The sequence below is a fragment of the Phoca vitulina genome, unplaced genomic scaffold (assembly GCF_004348235.1).
Source record: "Phoca vitulina isolate PV1807 unplaced genomic scaffold, GSC_HSeal_1.0 scaffold33, whole genome shotgun sequence".
Taxonomy (NCBI): Eukaryota; Metazoa; Chordata; class Mammalia; order Carnivora; family Phocidae; genus Phoca; species Phoca vitulina.
The window spans coordinates 23,059,564-23,083,475 of record NW_022589736.1 but is presented as its reverse complement, the minus strand read 5'-3'; the positions used below and the strand labels follow the sequence as shown (position 1 = coordinate 23,083,475).

Here is a 23,912-nt window from a genome sequence, read left to right as displayed (position 1 = left end):
GGAGCCCATTTATAAATATTTTATATTGATTTACCACTGAGGAGACCTTTCCCCTATTAGACCCACTGAAATAAAAAAAATGAAAAAGCTCCATCTTCTGTGAAACAAGCTATTACAACTTTTGCTTTTTATTTTAAAACAGCACGGATAGCATGAATACACTTCTCTAAAAAATTTATCTGTACAAAGGCTCAGGGAGGTATCTAGGATTATGTCAGCTTGTTAATGACAATTATTTTCTGGGTTGTGAGATTTGGAGTGATGTTTTTGCTTTTTTCTTTATCCTCTCCTATATTTCCTAATTTTTTAAAAAGATTAATTACAATAAAACTTACCATTCTTTAAAGCAATATCACTGAATATTTAATTTTATGCCCTGTGAAGTCCTCTTAAAAACAAAAGTGGGGCACCTGGGTGGCACATTTGGTTAAGCATCAGACTCTTTCTTTTGGCTCAGGTCGTTATCCTGGGGTGGTGAGATTGAGCCCTGTGTGGGGCTCTGCGCTCAGTGCAGAGTCAGTCTGCTTAAAAAATTCTCTCTCCCTCTTCCTCTGCCTCTCCCCTCCCACTCTTGCTCTTTCTTTCTCTCTCTCTAATGGTTCTTCTTTTAAAAACCCATAAGGGGACGCCTGGGTGGCTCTGTCGGTTAAGCGTCTACCTTCGGCTCAGGTCATGATCCCAGGGTCCTGGGATTGAGCCCCGCATCGGGCTCCCTGCTCAGCGGGGAGCCTGCTTCTCCCTCTCCCTCTGCCTGCTGCTCCCCCTGCTTGTGCTCTCTCTTGCGCATGTGCTCTCTCTCTGACAAATAAATAAAATCTTTTAAAAAACCCGTAAATATTCATATTACTAGAAAAATAATTGCATAGCCAAATCATATTTTAAAAGTCCAAAGTCCCTTAATGGACTAGTAAATGTAATAGTTACAGTTATGACTGTCATTTAATCCTTTTAATCTCTGAAACAGAATAGCTACAAATCAGTATTCTCTAGATAGTAAATTTTGTGGCAAAATAAGCTACAGTATACACCAGCCTCAACATTCACTAGCTCCTAACTTAATCAAAGAGTTGGTGATTTGAAAACAGACAAATCACTCTTTCAAGGTTAGTTTCTGAACTTGACACATTGGAATGGGGATGGCCTCACCCAGGAGTTTAAGGTCAGGGTTTATGTTATGCAGGACCTCAAATCAAGATTAGAAATGAGCAAATCTAATCCTTTAAGGGGGTAGTTTGAGAGGAAAAGATTAGAAAAACAGGTCAAAAGCAACTAGAATTAAAAACTTGAAAAGAGAAAGAAAAACAGGACAACCTCCTGTAAATATGAGAACGTCATTTGCTTTTACATGAAATATGCCCGTTTTGTGTTCAGTATCTTGTGCCTATTTTATTCCCTGGGTCTGGGCAAATGTGTTTCTATTAGAAAACTCCATGAGGGTAGGCAATGTAGCTTTTTTTATCATAATCATTTGGTATCAACTCCACTTACCTAAAAGGATGTGCCCAATTGCCGGTCAAAATGTGTGATCTGTTATTGACTGTCAAGATTCCCCTTAGTTCATATGTCAGTTTGCACAGAATGGAACAGTTTACAAAACTGTTACCTGTATCATTGGAGGTTAATTCATAAGCATCTTAAGAGTAAGCTGAACGAATATTATCACTCCTTACTCTGTTACTCTGTAACAGATATGTTTAGAACCTAGATTTTCAACATCTCTCTTCAGCACCACTGATATGCACCTGTTTTCATAACAAGTGAACTGTATGAATAAGTTTCAACCAATAAGAGTCAAGTATCCTATTCCTGAAGTTGTAAAAATAAAGTGCTGTTTATATAAGCTAAATGAGATATCCAGGGAAGATCATTGTAAGGAATGTCCTTCTAGATCAAAAGACAGACAAACACACACACACACACACACACACACACACACACACACACACACCAACTAACCAAGACTTAAACCTAATCATGTAATCCCCAAGGTCAGAAGTACACCACAAGAAAAAAAGGCAAAGGAGATTCTAATGTTGTTTTTATTTAAAAATTTTTTTTGAAGCTCCCTCTCACCTCCTTTCAGCTCTCTAAGTGAAAATGCATGCAAAGTCTAAGTCTAATGGTATTCTTTTTAAATTATTTCTTAAATCTCTGAAAATGTGGCTTTTAAAACTTGGGGATGTGAAGCGAGGACAGGGTATACTGAGGACCCATTTTATTTGCCTGCTTCCTTGTTTATTCATGAGCAGGGCTAGACTCAGAAACTTTTCAATGAAATGGGAAGCATGTCTGTAGTGGAATAATGCTTAATATTGACTTCCTTCCTCTCCAGCCCCATGAAAGGTAAGGAAGAGTTTCAGGGAGCTGAGAAAAGAGCTTAGAAAATTTGGCATGAAGAGGAGAGCTTCCTGACAGGTTATCCATAGATTCCCTGTGTTTGGAGAATGCACTGATGCAAACAGCATCGGAGTCTCTTCCGGTGCCCCATACTTCTGTCATTAGTTTCCTCTTCTGGCTGTTTCCCATCTATGTCCTGCTGAGGAATTTGCAAGGCCAGTTTTCCTTGCCTGTGTCTAGGAGGAATTGGCCAAAGTAACTAAAAGTTTTCAACACCATCTTTCATCTATATGTAGTTGGGGGTGTGAGTGTTTGGGGGCTGTGGAGAGGGGTTCAAAAGAACAGTAACAAATGCCTTAAGACCTTTTAGTGTCTTCCAAAAATTTACCCTTAGAACAAATCCTATGCAAATGACCAGTAGTTCCTCATCTATTCAGACCACTAATTTTTCAAAGTATTACATAAATTTAGAAAATATTATCCAAAGGTATTTCACACTGAATAAATCTAGAATGTACTTAGTTCAAATATTTAGAAAGAGCCTTAACAACTGTCATTCATAAATACTCCATTGTGAATTAGAGTATAAAAACAGAACTTCGCTTAGTGAGTAAGCGGTTGATAGCTGTCCACTCTCTGCAGAAGTGTATCTGAATATCCAGGGGAATAATACCTGAAAAAGAAAATTTTCTGTTAGATACTTGGGACAAGGTTCAGCACAGCAGGCACAAAAGATGCAATATAAGGTATTTATCTAAATTAATTCTATCAGTGAAACCTCAAATATACTCGAAATACTTGTGCTCCAGTAATGCGTTGTGCATAGGGTTAGAGACTATCAAGGAAGAGAACACCAACTCACAAGACTGTGCTAGATAAATAGCAAAACATTGAAGGGCTATTAATGCAGTGGCACAGAAGGGGTATTTTCAAAGCAAGATACTTGGATCCAGGGCTAGTATTTTATTACAGAGACTGTTTTTATTATGTTAAATGACTGGTGTTGCTTTAGTGATCATAGCTAATTGGTTTCTTCATAAAGTAGACATTACTAATCAATGACTGCATTCTGATTGCCTTACAGATTATTCTCATTGTATGTCTTAATCAGATCTGGTCACCAATAAAAACAAAAATTTCTGGGAGTATAATTCACATTAAAGAACCATTTAATAAATGGTTTACAAATATCCCATCATACAAACTTAGGAAATTAGTCATTTTCATTGATTTGGGGCATCTGTAGTACGAAAAATTTATATTTATAAATTGAATGTTTTATAAAATAGTATAAAAGTATTAAATATATTGATTAATGCATTATGGAATGCTTCATATCTATGGAAAGAATTTATATGCACATAAAAGTATGTCAAATAAAATTTGGCAGGCATTCTAGAATATAATAAACAGATAAAAAGTCAATGTAATTTAAAATTTTCCAAAACACTCAAAATAATTAAACTTCCTAAGGTATTCTCTCCAGATAAAATCTAATGTTTAAGATTTGCTTTGTCCTTGTTAGTTATCTTTACCTATCCTCAGATGCTTGACTTAAAAACTCACAACTTATATTATACTAATTTCTCCCACAATTTGTCAAGTGGAGGTGAACAAAACAGAACAGTATTTTCTGTTAGAGTACAGTAAATAGAGTATTTATAAATAGAGTATTTATAGGCAGTCATAGTTAAACAGAGACATACAAAATTTACCCTAAAGAATGTTTCTCGTCTAAAGGCATCCTACCCTTCAAAAAACTGTCCTTCAACAGTGGGTCTCTCTGAAGTACTCTTACACTTAGGAAGTCACAACTGTTTCTCTGAGTTTGCCACAAATTTTAAAACAGGCCTCACATTCCTAGGCCTGATAAATGGGTCAGATACAAGATAGGTACCTTTTATATAAATGGTAAGAAGTAGATTTAGAAAAACCAAAACTTAAAAAATTGTGCTGTTTCATGTGGTAGCCCCTAGCTACATGTGACTATTGAGCATTAGAAATATGGCTAGTGTGACTAAAGAACTGAATTTTTTTATTTAATTGTAATAAAAATGTAAAAACTGATATTCAGTTCAGATATTTTAGGTGAAACTTTATTCAAGAGATTGAGAGCACGTGTGCAAGTAGGGGGAGGGGCAGAGGAAGAAGGAGAGAGAGAATTTTAAGCAGGTCCATGCCCACCCCATGTGGGGCTCGATCTGACGACCTTGAGATTATGACCTGAGCCAAAATCAAGAGTCGGGAGCTTAACCCACTGAGCCACCCAGGTGCCCCTAGGTGAAACTTTTAGGTGTCTTTGAAACAACTTGTGAATCTATCTTTTCAACTGTAAACTTTATATACTCCAAATACAGATAAGTATTTCTAATAAAATTCAGCATCTGAATTGAGATGAACTAGAGGTGATAAAATACCTACCAGATTTCAAAAACTTAGCATAAAAAATGAAATAACTCATTAATAATTTTTATATTGATTACAATATAGTCTAGTCTAGGCAGAGATCCAGAAGACAGAGGAGTTCCAGAAATATTCCTGGCTGTGGAATGGGTCAAGATTAGAACTCAGGCCTTCTAACATCTAGGCCTAAGCCCCTTTCTGCTCAGCACACCAGCCACCTTTATTAGAGATCTTTAAAGATTACTAAAACTGCAAGGCAATATGAAATAAATGTTTAGGCTAATAACAGCTGAAAGAATGTATCCACTGATAATCTGTCTTATAAAGAATAATTAGTTCTAAAAGTCACCAAGTGATTCTTGAGAATTATATGATTACAAAAATAAAACCATTTTGAGCTTATATTTGTCCATTTTCATAGACAATGTTTCAAAGATTTCTACAAAACACCTCTAAGTTCTATAGAACCTAATGCTTTTAAAAACATAAGAACCATGAAAAGTCAGCTAATCAGAATTCTACAAGATAATTAGCCAATTTTTAAAATGAAGTCAAACTCTCACTCTTTGCAGATGATATGATACTTTATGTGGAAAACCCAAAAGACTCCACCCCAAAACTGCTAGAACTCATACAGAAATTCAGTAAAGTGGCAGGATATAAAATCAATGCACAGAAATCAGTGGCATTCCTATACACCAACAACAAGACAGAAGAAAGAGAAATTAAGGAGTCAATCCCATTTACAACTGCACCCAAAACCATAAGATACCTAGGAATAAATCTAACCAAAGAGGCAAAGAATCTGTACTCAGAAAACTACAAAATACTCATGAAAGAAATTGAGGAAGACACAAAGAAATGGAAAAACGTTCCATGCTCATGGATTGGAAGAACAAATATTGTGAAGATGTCAATGCTACCTAGAGCAATCTACACATTTAATGCAATCCCTATCAAAATACCATCAACTTTTTTCAAAGAAATGGAACAAATAATCCTAAAATTTGTATGGAACCAGAAAAGACCCTGAATAGTCAGAGGAATGTTGAAAAAGAAAAGCAAAGCTGGCGGCATCACAATTCTGGACTACAAGCTCTACTACAAAGCTGTCATCATCAAGACAGTATGGTACTGGCACAAAAACAGACACATAGATCAATGGAACAGAATAGAGAGCCCAAAAATGGACCCTCAACTCTATGGTCAACTCATCTTTGACAAAGCAGGAAAGAATGTCCAATGGAAAAAAGACAGTCTCTTCAACAAATGGTGTTGGGAAAATTGGACAGCCACATGCCTAAGAATGAAACTGGACCATTTCCTTACACCACACAAAAAATAGACTCAAAATGGTTGAAAGACCTAAATGTGAGACAGGAGTCCATCAACATCCTAAAGGAGAACACAGGCAGCAACCTCTTCGACCTCAGCTGCAGCAACTTCTTCCTAGAAACATCACCAAAGGCAAGGGAAGCAAGGGCAAAAATGAACTATTGGGACTTCATCAAGATAAAAAGCTTTTGCATAGCAAAAGAAACAGTCAACAAAACCAAAAGACAACCGACAGAATGGGAGAAGATATTTGCAAATGACATATCAGATAAAGGGCTAGTATCCAAAATCTATAAAGAACTTATCAAACTCGACACCCAAAGAACAAATAATCCAATCAAGAAATGGGCAGAAGACATGAACAGACATTTTTCCAAAGAAGACATCCAAATGGCCAACAGACACATGAAAAAGTGCTCAACATCGCTCGGCATCAGGGAAATCCAAATCAAAACCTCAATGAGATACCACCTCACACCAGTCAGAATGGCTAAAATTAACAAGTCAGGAAATGACAGATGTTGGTGGGGATGCAGAGAAAGGGGAACCCTCCTACACTGTTGGTGGGAATGCAAGCTGGTGCAGCCACTCTGGAAAACAGTATGGAGGTTCCTCAGAAAGTTGAAAATAGAGCTACCATATGACCCAGCAATTGCACTACTGGGTATTTACCCCAAAGATACAAATGTAGTGATCCGAAGGGGTATGTGCGCCCCAATGTTTATAGCAGCAATGTCCATAATAGCCAAACTATGGAAAGAGCCAAGATGTCCGTCGACAGATGAATGGGTAAAGAAGATGTGGTATATATATACAATGGAATATTATGCAGCCATCAAAAGGAATGAAATCTTGCCATTTGCAATGATGTGGTTGGAACTGGAGGATATTATGCTGAGTGAAATAAGTCAATCAGAGAAAGACATGTATCATATGATCTCACTGATATGAGGAATTCTTAATCTCAGGAAACAAACTGAGGGTTGCTGGAGTGGTGGGGGGTGGGAGGGATGGGGTGGCTAGGTGATAGACACTGGGGAGGGTATGTGCTATGGTGAGCGCTGTGAATTGTGTAAGCCTGTTGAATCACAGACCTGTACCTCTGAAATAAATAATACATTATATGTTAAAAAAACAGAAGAAGATAGTAGGAAGGGAAAAATGAAGGGGGGGAAATCGGAGGGGGAGACGAACCATGAGAGACTATGGACTCTGAGAAACAAACTGAGGGTTCTAGAGGGGCGGGGGGTGGGGGGATGGGTTAGCCTGGTGATGGGTATTAAAGACGGCACATATTGAATGGAGCACTGGGTGTTATACGCAAACAATGAATTATGGAAAACTACATCAAAAACTAATGATGTAATGTATGGTGACTAAAATAACATAATAAAATAAAAAAAAATGTAATCCCAGATCACAGAATGTGAGGTTAAAATTATACAACAGTATTTTGACAAAGCACCAGATTAAATTATAATATGACAGAGTTTTCATTTTCCCCTAGTACTCTGTAAAATAATTCTAGAAAGGAGTAGAAAGAAGACTTCTGTTCAAGAAAGTACATTATTGCTGGTTAATTCTAATAGGTCATTCCATTTTGAGCCCTTCAGCTTTTTTAGTTTTTTTCCTGTAATTTTGTTTATGTTAGAAAATTACATTGAAAGCTATTTTAAACTTACATAAAATAGCATTCTCCCTGAAGGGATGAATGTATGCAAATTAACTTTATTTTCTTTTCCTGATAAAAGATTTTCATATTTTTTTCATTTAGTGGTTTCACACCTATTTTACATAAGCTTTTTTGTATATTATTTTTTCTGTATATTATATATAGTAGATATACATTTATGATATACTACCCCTTAGATATATTTTTATATATTAATATTTTTAAAACTAACTTATTGGAACTCTTTTGGTCAAGCAGTACTCATGAACCTCACAAAAGTATATGAACTCTACCTCTAGAAAGAATTTGCTGGAAGAATATATATGAACAGAAAATTAGTTTTGTGCTTTTTACAATGAGTGTTACCATATACATTAAAAACCACTGATATTAAATAGGAAGAAGCATTTATATAACATATGTAAATTATAACATAAGGTTTAAACATTGTAATATATATTCTCTAACATTAACTAGGGAAAATAAGAAATGAATGTAGAATTAGACAAATACAGATAAATATGGCCTTTAATTCTGAATGTTTTACTGGTGTTTTTCAAGATTCAGTTGTTTAAATCATTCTATCTTTTCTTGGTAACTTTGCTTTTATTTATTTTGGGTTTAGTGGTATAGTTCTTCTTTAGCCTTACAAGGACTGAGGCTTAAGCTTAATGCTCTGTAAATCAACCTTATTAAAAAAATTAATCTTGAAAAGAACTTCCTACTACATTACTGAGGCACCTGCATATCACAAACATTTCTTTCAAATATAGATAGTAACTTTCTTTTTGCCACTCAACATCTCTTTTCTATTTGTAATACTCCTCTTGATATAAATGTGAGCTTAAGGCAGAAAAATAATATGCAGGGAACTATGAAAATCAGAATCTACAGGCCCCTTCTAAATCAGGGTCACATTAAAGATTGCTAATTTAACTTGCACTCTGTATTCAGGTACTCTTTGGTAAAGCGTGTGTTGGATTAGTATAGATATGTCTCAGATGACATTCCAGTTTGATTTGGAGAGGTGTGTGTCAATCAGAACATTACTAAATTTGAGGGGAAAAAGAGATCATGAGAGAAGTAAATGTGTACATTGGTCTTATGTAGTATTTCAAGACCACATTTTGACACAATGAATATAAAATCTAGATCTGAAAACAGAAAAACTACATTATAATTTTGAACTACTCAAAGTCCATTTTTCCCACCTTACTATTTCCTCTGGGTAACAGTTGTTAATACTGTTGATGTATTCTTGAAGGAGAGAGCCAGGCTCTGCTTTTATCTCTTGAACCTTTTTAAGTCCACCACTTGTTACAAAAAGTCGTCGAGCTTTGCTGTCATGCGGCAGTACCTTGAAAAGTCAAGCACATAAAAATGTCAGCTTTGCTTTTCCAAGTGGGATTATTATTAGTGAAAAGAAATAATCTATCTGAGAAACTGTAAAGGAGAATTTACGTGCAATATATCTGTAATAGAATGAGCCTAAACTTGCTAATGATTAGAAGTAAAATGTAGTGTTTGTAGATATGTATTAGCTTTTTATGTTGTGGAGATGGAGTAAAGGGCCTTGAACATGAGCAAAGGTAATGGGGATCCACTTGTATATGTAAAATAAAGCAGTGTCCCTCCTTTGCTTACACCCATTCAGGGTTTCTCCACTACCCACAAAATTAAAGGCAAGATCCCTCAGCAGGCACAGAGGGCCTTTTGTGACTCAGGTCCTAAATACCTCTCCAGCTTCCTTCCCTACCAATCTCTATCCTTAATTTCATTTCAGTAAGCTCGACAGGTGCATGTTGGGCCATTTCTTGCCTTTGCTGATGCTGTTTCCTCTTTCCAGAATGCCCTTCCACCCTCCACACTTCTCCCCACATTTGTTCGGCTCTTACTCATCTCTTAAGATTCAGCTCAGGCATCCCCTCCTTTAAGAAACTTTCTCTGGGACATTCCTATCTACCCTCTTATCCCGGGATGAGGTAGATAACTTTTCTTCTCTCGTAGCATTCTGTTGAACAACTCTCAGTGTACTTGCCACATACTCTTTTAACTATCAGCTTCTATGTCTGTCACACATAAATGTCATTGAAGACAGAAATTATATATTCATTCATTCATTTTTTCATTCATTTCTCTAGTACCTGATGCCTAACAGATGCTCAATAAATGTTTAACAAATGAATGGACATACTAAGGAGTAAGCAGAGAAAGGAAATTGAGGAGATGTTAAAAAGGCAAGACAAATCAGAAAAGTAAGGAATCAACAAATCCAAGAGAAGATTTTAAGAAGCAACCAATGAGAACTTTAAAAAGTCACTGGATTTGACAGTGGATGTTTGTGTGTTGAGGGGAAAGAGCCAGTGAAGATGAAGAAATAAATTAGGCAAGACAACAATGACTGACCAGACAAGAAAGGTCCTGGAGAGGGGGTGGGTTTGCATTACGGGAATCCCTGCTCCCTTCTTTGGTCATTGCTACTATGCTCTCTGACAGAAACACCCTTTCTTTCCCCCTCCATTCCTTCTCTTTCTTCAAAGACCAGCTTTATTCCCTTGTACTTTCTGCATTGAAGGCCTCTCTGAATACCTCAGACTGCATTCACTTATTCCTTCTTAAATTAAAAAAAAAAAAAAGTTTATCATGAAATCTAGCACATTGAAGTGTTTTTGAATTGTTTTGTCTGGTCTCTCAGCTGGATTATAAAGTTCCTTGAAGAACTTTGTCTCTTTTTTTTTTTTTATCTATCCCCCAATGTTTAACAGAGTATTGGGTACGTGTAGGCACTTAGCAAATACTTAAAATTACAAAAGGATCTTGCTACTAGAATGGTAATACACATCCACTGGACAATAAAAGATGACACTAGTGGGGCGCCTGGGTGGCTCAGTCAGTTAAGTGTCCCACTATTGATTTCAGCTCAGGTCATGATCTCAGGGTTGTGAGATCGAGCCCTGCGTAGGGCTCTGTTCTCAGCGTGGAGCCTGGTTAAGATTCTCTCTCTCCCTCTGCCCCTCCTCGCCCCCCTAAGCTCACACACACACTTGTGTTCTCGCTCTAAAAAAAAAAAGATGACCCTAGTATGTATTTCTAAAAAGTGAAATAAGCCTATAGCTATATCTGTTCTAAATATATAAATACATTCTTTGGCCTGGAGAGTTTTCATTACCTCCTATCTCTGACCCCAGCCACACTAAACTAATGTCTTTTTACCTTCTGCCTTGCTTTCTGGTATCCTTAGATTAAGAAAACACAAAATTCTGCCTGAAGCAAATATTCACAAAGGTACATTTGTAAGAGTATATCATATGTGGTACTGTATTTTATCTTGGCTGCCTAACGTCCACAAATCCCACTGGTTTCCTCTCGTGACTTATTTTGAACTCAGTTCAGGTTAGTGTTCATTTTCACAGTAAGTTCAACAAACTAGAATACCTCACTCAGTAGCCTAAAAGATTAGACCATAAATTAAAACTTTCAGAAATAATGTCAGCTACTCATTTTCAAGAGCTGATGACACTTAGATGAGCCACTCATCAACTTACTCCCTCCCCCTTTTAGTTGATCAAATTGACTGCTCAGTTTCTTACCTAGTACCCGAAGGGGAAAAAAAAAAGGTTTGATTATTTTCCTAGAAGGCGAAGACAGAATCTAAGTGTTTGATACCTAGAACTATATCCTGAGGCAGCCTCAGCAATGTAAAACCTTCTGCTATCCAGTGACTATGGTGCTTGAGGGTCAGCCTATTGGAGATCATGGAAGACAGAGAACAGAAGGCTGTTAGTAGATAGTATTATCTTTCAGATGAGTACCTGAAACTAGACCTATTAGCTGCGGGGCCTCGTTTAAAAGTTGTAACAATATGTAGTTTTTGTTCATTGTTTATAGAAATATACAAATGGTAATACCTCCTTTATATAGCATTATACCTAACTATTCACATGAATTTGCCCTCCCCATTTTTATTAATTTTTAAAAATTAACCTTACCTCTTCTATGTTTTATTTCTTAAAAACAACATTTTGGGTTTTTCAGTGGGGAGAGGGGGTTTGAATGCTTAATATGTGCCTGGGATTAAGCTAAACCCTTTACATATAATATCTCATTTAATCTTTACAGTGACCTTATAAAATGGGAACTCTTATTACCCCTATTTTATGGGTAATCATACTAAGGTTTAGAGACATCAAGACTTTGCTAAAGATATTACAGCTGGTAAATAGGAGATCCAGGCATGCTAATTCCAGAGCCTGAGCTCACACTATGGGATGCTACTTCCAAAGACCCCATTTTCTTAAATCAAATCTCCTGAGCACAATGTAACCAGTTCTTTATATTTAGGGTTGCCCCCCTGGCCATCAATGGCTATGGGGATACAGTTGTTCTTTCTCAGCCTTTGCTATCAATAGTGGGTCCCGCTGGCTAAGTGCACATCCAGCAGCTTGACCTTTCTACCTTACTACTTTTAATCTGCAATGATCTAAGAAATATGATGGCTATATTTGTTAAAACTGTTCATAAAATAAGTCAATAAACTCCAAATGAGTGTCTGAAAGCATCTCCAAAAGTACATGGACTCTGTCATAAATGGCTCAGAGACCTTTTTATTTTTCTTTATCAGATCTTTGCAGTGTTCCCAGGTGACTGAGACACCAGGATAATTACTAAATTACTTATCAATATAAGTTATCTGTATTATGAGGTGTTTATATGTTGGCATACTGTTTACTCCCCAAGAACACTGAAAAAGACAGTACAGAGGCTGTAAAGAAAATGTGAGGAAGAAGGAAGTGTGAATCATTTATACGTGAATTTTATTAATTTATGTTAATTTTATTAACCTATGTTACCCTTCCTGTCACTACAGGCAGTGAGAGCTAAGAAGTAAATGCCTGCACCCATCTTTCAGAAGACACTGACCCAACAGAAAAAAGTTAACAAATCATTTAAATTTTCTTCCCCTACTTCCAGAAAAGAGAGCATTTCTTACCTTACTGAACTGTCCAACAACATGCTTCAGGATATTGGGAGGTGCATCATACAGAAATGGCTCAAGGGCTGGTAAATAGGTGCATTTTTGTAGGATATTCTTTATGGCTTTTTTACTCTAATGAAATAGAAAGCAAAATATGGACCAAAGTAGTAATCAAAGCTTGACCAAAATTCATGCCTCGTGTTCCTAGGATTTGAAAATGAAATGAATGTCCAGGTCTAACCTGCAGTTATTTCATTGTTGGAGATAGTTGTCAGAAAAACTTCTTATCTGGCATTGGTTTTATCATAGAATACCCTGCCAGTTGTCTTCATGTTAAATTTTAGAATGTACAGTGTATTACTGACGTCTTAAAATCACGCATGAGGAAAGTAAAATTAAAAAGCATAAAGCTATAGACTGTAAGTTAATATGTATTATATTTTATTAGTATAAATTTTATAAACTGTGAGATAACCAACATGTCCTACTCCTTCCAGTCAACAAATAGAAAATAGTTTATTGTACAAAGTCATTATCAAACATTCTGTGTTCTCTAAAAGGTTTTGTGGCTTATAGTATATAGTCAGGAAGATTCTACTGTGTGCATTATTCAGTGAACATTTGCAGATATGCTGCTGTAGCTCGTGGGGAGAAACTGCCCCATTCACAGGTAAAGCAAAACAGAGAGGATCTACTTGACTGTATAGGAAAGCTCCCCTCAGCAACAGGGAGCCTATTACCCACAAGCAAAGCAACAGGCACCTTCCCCATTCTCCCCAGCACTCTGTACTTCACAGTGACACCGGGTGTGACCAAAGAAGGGTCCTGATGTGACTGTAGCGCGTCACTGCGGCCAGCTCTCAGGACACAGCTCGTTGTGACTGTTTCCTTGTCTTCAAGCCTGCCCTCTTCACTTTGGAAGGCTCCGCAGTTGGGTTTGTCTACAGCTGTTTTCCACTGGAATTCCACACTTGCTTGTATGTGGTTTTATGCGTCGGTGCATCCTTTCCTCTGATCTCTCAGATTCTTTGATTATCTCTCAGGCCTTAGCCAACCTGGTCTAGTGCTTTTGAAATGTCAAGGAGCATTTTGATGTTTTGTCTTGTTTTTCCCAAGGAGCATTTTGATTTTCACATCATGAATTTTACAATTGCCAAATGGATTCAGGAAAAACTTTCATCACATTTATGCTATTAGTAAAGGCTCTGTTAATTTCATGGTTTTCCAGAGGCCCAGGCTAAGCAGTCCTGTATAACCTCTCATCTCTTGACACATTTGTCCTCAAACATTGTTTCATAAACTAAATGAAACAAAATAAGGAATGTAAGAAATGCAGCCCAACTTTCTTCCACAATAGTATAACCTAAATTAGAATTAAACTCTCAAACCCTGACATACCTAGTTATATCTTTGTGAGCCATCTTAGGATCATGGTGACCTTAGCAGGTCAGCAAATTTAACTTAACTGCTATTGGTGATAAGGTCTACTAATTGTATAGCACAGATCACATCCACTGTGCCATGGTGATGTACTGTCAAGTTATTAATTAAGAACTCTAAAAAGGGTCTAATGATCCTACAAATTCACTGAGTTTTACTATCCTTTGTCAAGAAATACACCTGATTTATGACTACATGTACTTCTAGATAGGAATGTATGTCATGATTAATAATCAGCTATATTTCCCAACATGAAAGAAATATTAGTATATTAGTTAAGATTTTATTTACTTGTCAATTTCTGGGCTTAAGATTTTTTAACAACCTTACTGAGATATAATTTACATACCATAAAGTCACTCATTTTAAGTGCACAATTCAATGGATTTTTAGTAAATTTACAGAGTTATGCAACCATCACCACAACCTAATTCTAGAACATCTTCATCATTCCAACAAGGAACCTCATTCCATTTGTAGTCACTCCCCCACCAGCCCTGGGCAACTGCCAACCTATTTTCTGTCTCTATAAATTTTACTTTTCTGGACAATTCATGTAGGTGGAATCATATAATATGTGAACTTTTGAGTCTGGCTTCTTTCACTAAGTATAATGTTTTGGAGGTTCATCCATATTATAGCATGTATCAGTGCTTCATTCCTTTCATTGTCAAATAGTATTATATAGATTTATCACATATTGTTTATCCATTCACCAGTTGATAGACATTTGGGTTGTTTCCACTTTGGGTAATTATGAATAATGCTGCTATGGAGATTCATATACAAGTCTTTGTGTAGACAAATGGTTTCATTTCTTTCTTTTTTTTTTTTAATTTTATTTATTTATTTATTTATTTATTTTTTTTAAAGATTTTATTTATTTATTTGAGAGAATGGGAGACAGAGAGCACATGAGAGGGAGAGGGTCAGAGGGAGAAGCAGACTCGCCGCTGAGCAGGGAGCCCGATGTGGGACTCGATCCCGGGACTCCAGGATCATGACCCGAGCCGAAGGCAGTTGCTTAACCAACTGAGCCACCCAGGCGCCCCTAATTTTATTTATTTATTTGACAAAGAGAGACACAGCGAGAGAGGGAACACAAGCAGGGGGAGTGGGAGAGGGAGAAGCAGACTCCCCGCTGAGCAGGGAGCCTGATGCGGGGCTCTATCCCAGGACCCTGGGATCATGACCTGAGCTGAAGGCAGACGCTTAACGACTGAGCCACCCAGGCGCCCCTGTTTTCATTTCTCTTGGGAAGATACCTAGGAGTGAAGCTGTTGGGTGATGATGGTAAATTTATGTTTACTATTTTGAGAAACTGCCAAACCGTTTTTCAACATGACTGCAACATTTTACATATCGACCAGTAATGTAAGAAGGTTCATGATTCTCCATATGATAATCAACACTTGTTATTATCTGTCTTATTAATTGTAGCCATTCTTGTGGGTGTGATGTAGTAGTATCTCATTATGGTTTTGATTTGCATTTCTCTAGTGACTAATGATGTTGAACATTTTTTCATGTACTGATGGATCATTTGTTGGTGAAATGCTTATTCGAATCTTTTGCCCATTGTTTAATTGGGTTATTTGTCTTCATATTATTGAGTTGTAGGAGCTCTTTATATATTTTGAATATAAGCCTTTCTTGAATATATTATTTGCAAATAATTTTTTCAAATCTGTGGCTTGTCTTTTGGTTTTCTTAATGGTATCTTTTAAAGCATACCAGGTTTTAAATTTGATGAAACCCAATTTATGAATGTTTTCATTTATCACTTGAGCTTTAGGTGTCATTTCTAAGAAATTAATGCCTAATCCAAAGTTTCAAAGACCCCTCTATTTTCTTCTAGGAGTTTTATAGTCTTAACCCTTATATTTAGATCTATGATCCACTTTTAGCTACTTCTGGTATATTGTATAAGACAAGGGTCCAAATTAATATTTTTGTTTGAGAATATAGTAACTGTCTCAGTGCCATTTGCTGAAAAGACTATCCTTTTCACATTAAGTTGCCTTGGAACCTTTGTGAAAAATCAGAAAAGGGTCTATTTCAGATTTTCAAAATTCAATTACATTGATATATATGTCTTTATGTAAGCAAGTACCACACTATCTTGATAGCTGTAGCTTTGTAGTAAGTTTTAAAATTGGGCAGCATAAGTCCTTTTACAAGATTGTTTTGGCTAGTCTGGGTCCTTGGCATTTCTATATGAATTTTAGGATCAGCTTCTCAAGTTTGGGGTGGGAGAGGGAAGCCAGTTGGGATTATGATAGAGATTGTATTGAATATATAGATCAATTTGGGAAGAAGCATTGCCATCTTAATAATATTGAATCTTCCAGTCCATGAACATGGAGTGTCCCTCCATTTATTCAGACCTTCTTTAACATTTTTCAGGAATGTTTTGTAGTTTTCAGTGTACAAATCTATACTTCTCTTATTAAATTTATTCCTAAGTATTCTTTTTGATGCTATTGTGAATGAAACTCTTGTCTTAATTTCATATTTGTTTTTTTAAAGTTTACTTATTTATGGGGCGCCTGGGTGGCTCAGTCGTTAAGCGTCTGCCTTCAGCTCAGGTCATGATCCCAGGGTCCTGGGATTGAGCCCCACATTGGGCTCCCTGCTCAGCAGGAAGCCTGCTTCTCCCTCTCCCACTCCCCCTGCTTGTGTTCCCTCTCTCACTGTCTCTCTCTCTGTCAAATAAATAAAATCTTTAAAATAAATAAATAAATAAATAAAGTTTACTTATTTATAACCTCTACACCCAACATGGGGCTGGAACTCACAACCCTGAGATCAAGAGTCGCATGCTCCACCAACTAAGCCAGCCAGGTGCCCCACATGTTTGAATTGTTCATTACCAGCCTATGAAAATATGATAGATTTTTATATATTGGTCATATATCTAGTGATCTTGAACTCTTAGTAGTTCTAGTATTTTTGTATGTGTGTGTGTCTGTGTTCCTTAGGATTTTCACAAACAAGATCATGTCGTATGTTGGGTTTAAAATTTATTAGCCTTTAGAAAATGTGCCTTGTGTTTGGTTATTTATGGCACTGAGCAAAATAAAATCGTTCTTACAACTTCATACTGTGAATTATACAGAATTTATATGGAATAAACACACCCTCTTATTCTCCCATTTCAGTAAATCAAGTAATATTTTCCTTCAAAATAATAACAGATTATGAATTTTTCTAATTGTCACAGCATTTAGTAGTTTGTGTTCATCCTTAGACATGTATAATAGATGATGATGTTGGAGAAGGAGTCATGAGCTATTGAGGGCAACTTGGGTTTGAACCTGGTTTTCCTATAAAGAAGCATAGCATGTACAGTTCTACATTCATTCATTTTTCTGTCATTTCTAAAAACTGACTCTGTCCACAATGATAAAATCTATTGTAAAAACCAGTAACTAGCAACACTATTTTTTAATCTCTTAACAACACACATAAGAATAGTAATTAACAAACTAAAATTGTCAATACTATGCAAATATTTGACACCATTTCAATTGTTTTTCACAGAAAATGAAAGAAATAACAAAAATTATTCATTGTTGCTTTCCTTAATGGATGATCTTTAATGAAAATTGCCTAAAATAGATAGTGTTTCTTATTCAAAAGTTAATTTTGTTCTGAAAGCATTCTGGCCCAAAGAGTTATACTTATTAAAAGGAAGGGGGGCAGCGCCTGGGTAGCTCAATCGGTTTAAGTGTCTGACTATTGATTTTGGCTCAAGTCATGATCTCAGGGTTGTGAGATTGAGCCCTGCCTGGGGTTCTGTGATGGGCATGGAGCCTGCTTAAGATTATCTCTCTCTTCCTCTCCCTCTGCCCCTCCCCCCAAAAAAATTAAAATAAAAAATAAATAAAAGGAAGGGGGAACATAAGAATAAATCTTCATGACCTTGGGTTAGGCAAAGTCTTTTTAGATAAGGCTCCAAAAGTATAAGCAACAAAAGAAAAAATAAATAAATTGAACCTTTAAAATTTTAAAGACTTTTGCTGCAAATAATACCATTAATAAAGTGATGATAACCCATAGAATGGAAGAAAATACTTGTAAATCATACATCTGATGAGGATTTGTATTCAAAATATATAAAGAACACTTACAACTCAATAATAAAAATATAATAGCCCAAATTAAAAATGGGCAAAGGGTCTGATTAGACATTTCTCCAAAGAAGATATACAAATGGCCAATAAGCACATGAAAAGATTTTTCAACATCATTAACCATCAGGGAAATGCAAATCAAAACCACATTGAGATGCCAATTCACACCTACTAGAATGGCTACAATAAAAAAAAAATAAAGGTAGTAACAAGTGTCGACAAGTATGTGGAAAAATTGGAACCCTCATATATTGCTAATGGGAATATAAAATGGTACAGCCACACTGGAAAACAGTTTGGTGGTTCCTCAAAATATTAAAAAGAATTATTGTTTGATCTAGCAATTCTCCTAGGTTTGTACCCAAGAGAAATGAAAACATACATCCACACAAAAACCTGTACAAATATGTTCATAGCAGCATTATTTATCATAATAAAAAGAGTAGAAAGAGCCCAAATGTCCATCAACTGGTGAATGAGTAAACAAAATGTAGTATAGTGATGCAATGGAATATTATTTGGCAATAAAAAGGAACAAAATATTGATACATGCTACAACATGGATAAACCTTGAAACTTACGCTAAATGAAAAGAAGCCAGGCACAAAAGACCACTTATAATGTATGATTCCATTTAAATGAAATGTCCAGAGGAAGCAAATCTCCAAAGACAGAAAGTAAATTAATGGCTGCCTGGGGCTAGGCAGGGAGGGTATGGAGTGACTGCTCACAGGGGAATGAAAAGGTTCTAAAATTAGATTGTGGTGATGGTTGCATCTGTGAATATACTAAAACCATTGAATTATACACTTTAAATGGGCGAGCTGTATGGCATATGAACTATATTTCAATAAAGCTGTTAAAAAATGAAGGGAAACAACCATGATGACAAGAACACAATAATTAAATCAAATAACCTCAGAAATACTTTCATAACTAAGGTAATAGAATGAACTTACTCAAATGCCAAACTAAGATGGACCATTTCAATATGATGCCTCTAAATCAAAACATATGAAAATGCAATTGTGTGAATATTTTCAAAATATATGTAGGTGAGCTTATTAGATAAAAGATGGATTTTTTTTTCCATTTTTAATAAGGTGCAGCAGATATAAAGCTATGTGAAAACATGTGAACAATTCCAAGGGACTGCTCATTGGTTCTCCTGGATCAGAACCAATTAGAGAGTGCTTACAGAAGCTGACATGCCTTTGGGACAAAATGAACTTCAACATGGCCTTTAATTTGAAAGCTGCCACAGAGTAACAAATGAGAAATACCATTAGACAGTTCCTAAAGCTCTTGGATACATTTTTCCCTACTGAGATAATGTCAAATCAAACAGACTTGGACTTTCATTCTAAAGCCTTTAAAACAACCAATGTTAGAATCCAAGAAAGCTTGTGGAAGCAAAAATAATAAGTCCCTACAATATGAAAATATTTGGATGGACTTAAAGCCTTGGAAGGATTGCTGACAGGATAATGATTAATAAAGATCCCACTTTTTAATTTAATACCCATTGTATTTCCTGAAAGTAAATATTCTATCAAATACAGGCAGAAGGAACCTTAACTTCTATTAGTAAACCTGAATGTTTTAATAAAACTACTTTTGTTAAACTTACACACAATAAAAATGATCTTACTTCAAAAGGTGAAGTTTTCAAACTTATTTTACTCTAATGATATTTATACGACAAAACGGCATAATAATTCATTAAAAACCAAGTTACGTAAACTTAGTAGTATATAAAAAGTATTTAGTGCTACCTAAGACACTATTTGCAAGGGTTTCTCAAACTCTAATTACTATTGACTCCACTATTAATTATTCATGCTGTAGCTGATATATTCCTTTATTTCCAAAACTTAAAGGAAAATAAAAGTTGTTACACGCAGGAATCTGAAAGTAATAAAGACTATTAATAATTACCTCATGATAATCTAGAAGTTGAACATGATTACTATTATATTTTGGGCACAGCTTATACCTGCAGAGACCCTGCAGAGGAGACCATAGTCATTGGACCACTAGAGAGAGGAGGGAGGTGGAGTGAGGAGGAGGAGGTCTGGGGTGGGAATGAGAGGGAAGAGGGAGGACAAAAAGGCAAGCATGATAATGGGTTAAAGAAATATGAGGCAAAAAGTGAACTGCATGTATAAGCTAAAATTATACACATGTAAATCAGCTGTACTTGGACAACTCAAAACCGGAAATGTAATTGTGGTTTCTCACCAGAAAGCCAAAGAATCACAGAATTGTTAAACAGGGAAAGGCCTTAGCATATTGTCAATCATACTCTCTACCAAGCATTGCAAAGGAATATACTCAACACTGTGGAGAAATGTAAGGAAGCCCCAAATCTACTAAGTCATTTCTTTGATCTAGAAAGTCTTATAAAAATTGAAAAAATGTTAATGTTAGAAATTCCCTCAATGAATGTGTAGAAAAATAACACATAAACATAACCAAATAAACATAAATTCACCTTTATAAGATTTATAAATCCAATAAATGACTCACTATATACTTTCAGAGTCCCTCAGCTATATAGTTCGAGTAAACTTCTTGCCTTACTATACCATCTAAAGTTGCTTCAGGAAATGTGCTTTCCTATTTGTTAATTTATTGTTTTAACTAAATTTAAATGTCATTTAACTTACTCTTGTTAATTTTATTTTGAATTATTATTATCATCTTTTCTGTGTACTTTCCTCAGTCTAAGTCAATTCTGAAAACTGCTTTCAAAAAAGGTACATGTTTTCTTAAGGGAGTTATGCTAGGAAACATTTTTTTCTTTCTTTGAAATTTTAAAATTATTAAACAACCCATCCTAATTAAATGTATGTTTTGTGAATCATTCTAGTAGTTAATATTTTTTTAAGAAACCTTGCTTTTTAAAAAACACATGATTTAAAAATGTTTAACTTAGTGAATTTATGGACATTTTTCTTTTAAGGAACAAACACAAAACATATAATTAAAAGATCAAGCAGAGTTAGGAGAGGTAAATCATAGCTTCAGGAATACCCTCTGACCAGTTGCATCATGTCTTTTGAAAGCACCTTAAATTCTTTTGGACTCAATTTTTTAATATTAACTGGACCAAAGTTCTAATTCCACCTTCAAAATCCTATTATTCAATTCCTATTCCATAAGAAAAGTCAACATGAATGTAGAATGCGAAAACCAGACGTTCATTTTACAACCCACTTTGCACCTATAGAGAACTTCCTTTAAACTATAGCACTGTTAGAGATAAGGGTAACCTATTTGCAAAGAAAAGCCACCTCAGTTCTTCTGATAAATTTCTATTTCTCAAATAATAAAATCAATATTATCCATAATGATAATTAAAACATTTAAAATTACATATTTTTAAGAATGAGTCAAATCTAACAAATCTTCATACAACTGTTAAAGAGTAAGCACTTACTTTTACTTGAAGATCCTCGGAACTTTCTGTTGACATGTACAATGAAAGCAGAACCGGCAAGGTGTTTGTGACTGCAACAGCCCGGGCGTGCTCTGGAGTGTGTCTCCCAATCTGTCCTAAGGCCCAAGCAGCGGCAGCCTTAATATGATCTTCTGGTTCTTCTGACAAGCAGACTGACAACTGGGGCACACCCTGCAGCGTTGATCAAAAGCGCAAGTGTTATGAATCTAGAGCAGGATTAAAGAGTCTTCCATGTCTCTCAAACATTAGAAGAAATCATTTTGGCCTTGATCCTTTTTTTCCTAAACGGTTCAATAAATGAGCACATCACAGGGGCTGTCATTTTTCAAGTCAATAAAATGACTAGAACTAATTTACCTTAATTATCTGTAACAATCCAACTAAACTAAGAATATCTCTGCTAGCATTTACTCCCCAAATAGAGAGGCATTTAACCAAACAACAGATGCCCCAGACTAGTATATTATAGGCAAAACCAGATTCCACTGTGACAAAATAAAAGTGTTCAGGATTTTAAAACCTTTTATTGTCCTTTATTTAAAAAGTTAGAATCCTTTAAAAAAAAATGCCTTTCACCAAGTATAATAGATCTGAGAACAAAATAACCACTATAGATCCAAAATCAAATGAATGAGCAAGAATCCTATTTAAGTAACTTTTAGATGAAATAGATTCACTAAAAACTTTCCTGAAATAGTAAATAATTTTCATTTATTTTGGCCAAGTTTTAAATGATAGTTTTGCCCATTTTAACATGATTAAATGTCAAAATAGAATGATTACTTTTGTTACATAGATATCATGTACTTATATTTTACACAGGCTTCAATTTTATCTCAGTAATCAAAACAGAATTAACTAAAGGGTTATATTCCCAAGGAAGACTCAAATAACCAAATCAAATTATAATTCCAGATTCTATATAGGCATAATTTTCTAATGAATTTGAGACTATAATAATTATCACCTTAAATTTAGTATCACAAAAGCCATTACCACAAGGTCAGGCTACCATAGCAAAGGCCAAATGATCATGTATATTTTCTTTTTGTCCACCTTAAAATTCAGTTATTAGTAAGACTGATTTCCTGAAGAAACCTGCCATATCTCTTCATTGGCTTCTTTCTTACAACTAAAAATGTGTGTCTGCCAATACAAAAAAGGTCAGATCTGTCTTCAGAAAGAGGCAACTTCCAGAAACCCCACACTTCTGGGATATATCACGAATGAAACAGAGGAAGAGAAGACACCTTTATCCCTATCCCCCAAATTCTGACTTATGGGCCTCCAATGTTATGACTATCAAATGATATAAGGAACATGAATGTGCTTTGAGAATTATAAAGTGTGATGTAAATGGGAGTTGTTGTTACTGGTCCTTACAGTGCCCCATAGGACAAGGAAAGAGTCATGCAGCCCATTCGCATGCCTCGAACTGCTCCCGCCACCACCCCAATCTTCACTAACTGAAAGGCAAACTAGGTGGGAGAGGCCAGCGGCAACCCTAGACCAAAGGAGGGGAGCGCCTCCTGGTTAGTGGGGGGAAGAAATACAGGAAGCAAAAGTAATTGCTTCTTTCATCCTTCTTCCTATGTGTAAGCTTTCTGACTATGCACAAAAGAACTGCAAATCAAAAATCCCAATAATATCCCCATGGCGACCCTTCAGAAAGCCCTACTGCTCTGGTCACTGTCATAGTCTTTGGTAATAGAAGAACAAAAGGAAAAGCTCAGGATAAATGGGAGTGAAGCAAAGAATTATCAAGGAATTGGTAGAAAATAAAGATCTGAGGTTCCTCTTTATTCTACGGATTAGCAAGAGATAAAAAAAAGAAAAAAACAACCCCCCCCCCCAGCCCCGCACTTCTGTTTAGCACACAGCAGCAGGTTTTCCATGCTGATAAGAAACCCACACCCTAGAGGGTTGCCAGAGACACTGTAAGCATACAGCCTTTCAAGTATTCTTTGGGAGATCAATATTTATTCATTCAACAAATATTTTTTGAGCACCTACTATGTGCCAAGGCTACGCTCCATGCTGGGTTAATACCTACTTGAGATAAGGCCAAATCCCTAGAGCAAGGAAACAAAAACATTACTATCTGATGTGTGCTCTGAATTGCCTCCATCTAAGAAGAGAAATCAGTTCATG

General features: G+C 35.9%; 1 protein-coding gene across 2 annotated transcripts in view; it reads right to left on the bottom strand.

Moving 5' to 3' along the window:
- Window positions 1–2,069: 2,069 nt before the first annotated feature.
- SPAG6 (sperm associated antigen 6) overlaps window positions 2,070–23,912 on the bottom strand; it is a 62,750-nt gene continuing 40,907 nt past the window's right edge. For both annotated transcript variants that reach the window (XM_032426064.1, XM_032426065.1), the window contains 4 exons: window positions 21,741–21,932; window positions 12,738–12,854; window positions 8,959–9,104; window positions 2,070–3,010 (listed from right to left, as the gene is read on the bottom strand). In XM_032426064.1, coding sequence (XP_032281955.1) covers window positions 2,941–3,010; window positions 8,959–9,104; window positions 12,738–12,854; window positions 21,741–21,932 — 525 coding nt within the window. In that variant the 3' untranslated portion in view covers window positions 2,070–2,940. The remainder of the gene's footprint in view (window positions 3,011–8,958; window positions 9,105–12,737; window positions 12,855–21,740; window positions 21,933–23,912) is intronic.